Source organism: Rattus norvegicus, chromosome X (assembly GCF_036323735.1).
Source record: "Rattus norvegicus strain BN/NHsdMcwi chromosome X, GRCr8, whole genome shotgun sequence".
NCBI classification, from domain to species: Eukaryota; Metazoa; Chordata; class Mammalia; order Rodentia; family Muridae; genus Rattus; species Rattus norvegicus.
The window spans coordinates 103,961,545-103,965,364 of NC_086039.1; the positions used below are offsets into that span (position 1 = coordinate 103,961,545).

At 44.3% G+C, this 3,820-nt stretch overlaps 1 protein-coding gene across 1 annotated transcript; it reads right to left on the reverse strand.

Moving 5' to 3' along the window:
* Positions 1–1,385: 1,385 nt before the first annotated feature.
* Positions 1,386–3,456, reverse strand: Tceal8 (transcription elongation factor A like 8). The gene is made up of 3 exons (NM_001014275.1): positions 3,433–3,456; positions 2,940–3,007; positions 1,386–2,345 (listed from the first exon to the last, which is right to left on the reverse strand). The coding sequence occupies exon 3, from the start codon at positions 2,314–2,316 to the stop codon at positions 1,963–1,965; it is 354 nt and encodes a 117-aa protein (NP_001014297.1). The 5' UTR covers positions 2,317–2,345; positions 2,940–3,007; positions 3,433–3,456; the 3' UTR covers positions 1,386–1,962.
* Between the last annotated feature and the right edge of the window lie 364 nt (positions 3,457–3,820).

The following is a 3,820-nucleotide window of genomic DNA, read 5'->3' on the forward strand; positions in this document are numbered from 1 at the left end:
GTGATATGTCAGTCAAAAATCAGAACAAGGGGTTGGGGATTTAGCTCAGTGGTAGAGCGCTTGCCTAGCATGCGCAAGGCCCTGGGTTTGGTCCCCAGCTCCGAGAAAAAAAAAAAAAAGAAAATACCCTTTATTTGACAGGATCAATGATCTATCATTTATACACTAGCCATCTTCTGCAAGTGCCTTCATCATGTTCGTAGTACCTGTCAAAGGTTTTCAATCTTTTGATACTAAGGGGAAGGTAGAAAGGGACGGTTATGGATTCTTAGGTACACTCACATCTTCACTTTATATTATTATCTTTTAGGAAATGAAATGTGAACCAACCTTGTGCAATTTATACATGTTCCCCGAGGGTCTCCTCAACCAATGGGACCTACCAATAGCATTTAGTTAGATTTTTCTTACAAGGCAGGCAGGGGCATGGTCTTTTTGTTTGAAGCAGTTCTGGTACCTGAGCATGCAGCTCTGTTGGCAGTGCTTACCTATGTCTAAAGCCTTGAATTTGATCCCCGGCATCATATACACTGAAAGCGGTGGCACGCACCTGCAACCCTTACACTCGGGATCAGAAGCTTAAGGTAATCTTACCCCACTTAAGGAAATTGCTCTAAAGCCTGGGATACCTGAGATACTGTCTCAAAAAGCAAAATAAAGTCAAAAGACACCACCCAAAATACCCAGTAATTCTCCCAGAGTTTTCATTCAAATGGATACCCTGGTCTACTTTCAAATAGGCTTATTATCTGGTTGGATCTCCTATGGAGAAAACGCCCAATGTTTAAAAATAAAAGGTTTTGTTTTTGCTAAGGATTCTACAAGAATCCTCAACTTAGAGTAGTTGTTAAAACAATTTTTGAAAAGTCTGTATGACCCTGCATGAATACATGTGTATCTTGTATAGAGACCAGAAAAGGGCATCAGATGCCTTGCAACAGGATTTAAAGGGAATTAAGATCTCAGCATTTCAGAAGCTGAAGGATTGCCATGAATATAGCCTGGGCTACAGAGTAAGACACTGCTTCAAAGAAAACAAAATGCCATATATAGTGGCACCACCTGCAATTGAACACTAGGGGTAGGGGTTCAACTGGGTTTCAAGGAAACCCAGTGGGGTCTTTATACTTAAGACCCCAGTGGCAGGATGCAGCAGAAGTGACCCTAGTTGGTAAGCATGGCAGGTCCCAGAGAAGAAAGGGCTGTGACTCAACAGCTTAAGAATGGCATGGAAGCCCAGCCCCCCACCTCAGCCTACCAGTCTTGCATCTGAGCACAGGTTGAGTGAGGCCATGTCCTCTCTCAAATATGAGTGCATACTATGTTCCACAGATTCCTGCGAGGCAAGTATTTTCCCCACGAAAAGACCAAGTCTTAACCAAGTGTGTCTATAATGATTGCCAGTTTTATTCCTCTGGCTAAGAAATCCAGAGGTAATTCCAGGTTTACATTTCTTTTTAATAGTTCATCAGGAGTTTAGTGCCTTTATTGCCTCTACAAGCTGGTTACAAATTAATTTTAATTAACTCCCACTTATTAAAAAAATCTGCAGTTCTTTGAGACATGTATTCATTAAAAAAATCAACATAAGCAAAAGGCAAAATTAAAACACACCACACCAAAAATAAGCAGTTAAGTTTTTTGATACGTATAATTATACATGTACACACATAATTAGGAATTTTCCTATATATGTGAGCTGATCCTAAATATGCTGCTTTTCAATCTGCTGTTTAATTGTATATTTCCATGCATAAGTGTGAAACTTTCCAACTGAAAGATAAACGTGGAAAATGGGTCAAAAATCCAAAATCCAATGAGATGCTGGTAACAACGAAACTACCTAAAAGAAAATACCGCCAGGTAATTATTATTAAAAGTAAAATGAAGTTCAAAGATACATCAGAAAAATGCTAAGAGAAAGAAAGCAGCAGCCACATTTCAATAGAGAAAAAAACGATTTCAAGGCCTGAAGCACACAGGGTAAGGACGGCTTCGGGAATGTCTTTGCTTCCAATGCATCAACACAAACTTATTTCTTACTCTTCTTATCTCTTCCCTAAGCCTTTCCAACTCATCTACTCCTCTTATCACTTCTTCAGGGTTCAGATGCCTTGCAGGAGTGTCCTCTTTAGGCTCTGGGCTGGGTTCAGCAGGCTCTCCTCGAAGGCTTCCATCAGTTTCCTCTCTCACATTTTCTCCAGAAGCCTGAAGATTTTCTCCTGCCTGCTGTGGTGGATCTTCTGAAGGATGGCCTTCATCTGCTTTTGGAGTGTTCTGGGGTGTTCCTTCGTTTTCGTCACAAGACTTTTGCATGTTGGTTATTTTTTCTTAATGAAGTAATCCTAGGAGGTAAAAACAAGAAAACAAAACCGACTAAGGTGTCAGGCAGATGGACGAGCTTTTGTGTTCCCATAGCGATTGACTTTTCTGATTCAGGTCTCTTAATTGCCAAAAAGTTTTCTAACTAGACAAGTCAGGCTCTGAGCTCCTGACTCCACCCCTTCCTCCACCTCCCCCCCTCCCACTGCTCTCTAACTCCATCTTCTCCTGTCCCGGCTCCAGCCCACCATTTTCCCAGCAGGCCCTGCAACAAACCTCTCCTAGCACTGAAATGGGAGCGGCGGGGAAGGAATTAACCCTTCCCTCACCACATGGCTTTAACACTCCCGCCCTTTCGAGCTTTTCCAAGTCCTCCCATCCTCAGCCTCTCACCAGCAACAGTCCGGTCAGCGTTCTCCTCTTTCTCTTTCTTTTAAATGTCTTTAGCCTCTCCCTTTCCTTCCTTCACCCCATTTCCGCAGCAGGATCCGCAGGGGCCTTCTGTGCTTAATCCGGATAGGGGGCAGCTGTGGCGCCCCTGGGATATGTGCTTTGGTGTCTTCCACACTCCTACCCCCACCCAAAAGGACCTCGAGCAATCGCACCCTTGCACTGACCTGTAGGTATCTGGAGATTTTCCTCTCTTCTTGCACCTCAATTATGTCGCGCCCAATAATCAAGAGTCCTGAAGAAAGACAGGAGTGCTTGGTGAGCATACCAGTGCCTAAATCAAAAGCTCTTGCTAACGAACAGCACAAAGTTTTTCCACGTCCCCCTCTTCTCCCTCCTTTTGTGGCAACCCCGCCTTCATCTCTACCCTGTTTCCCAGCAAGAGGGCAAAGAATTAGACAAGTTTTCCCCACAGTGTTATTGTTTCTTCTCTCCGTCTCTTGCATTTTGTCTTTCCCCCTCTTTTCTTTCTCTCTGCCCGACTCGGTTAGCTACCCCCTCGCAGTCTACCCCATTCCTCACCAAGCAACCCTAAATCTCTCGCACAAAATAGTTTAGCAGAACCCTAGGATAAGGGAAATAGTGCGGGACGAGCATGCTATCTGTTCTCTGTTCCCTCCACCCTATGGTCTCTTGAGCCAGCGCCCACTATTAAAGTACCTGGAAGTAGCAGGGCCACTCTTCTATAGCAGGACTGAGCTGCTACTGAGGAACTGGGCCTAGACTGTGAGGACTTCTGCACACGTCGACTGCTGGTCACGTGAGGACCGCGTCATCAATGAGCTCCAGCCTTTGGTTACCCCTCCCATTAACATGCAGCCCGCCCCCTACATTCCCTTCACTTGATACTGTCAATCTTTTTTCCTATTTGCCAATAGGAGACAATAAAACTGGTCTCGTCACCAAGTAGTATCTATTCACCTTACTCACATTACCAGGAAAAGATCAGTCCTTTAGGGTACATCGACCAATTCTCCTAATTTGGGAAATCGTCGCTTTCTCTCCCTTGCTCCCTATACTTCCCTTCCCCTCCCCCCAAATCCTACAG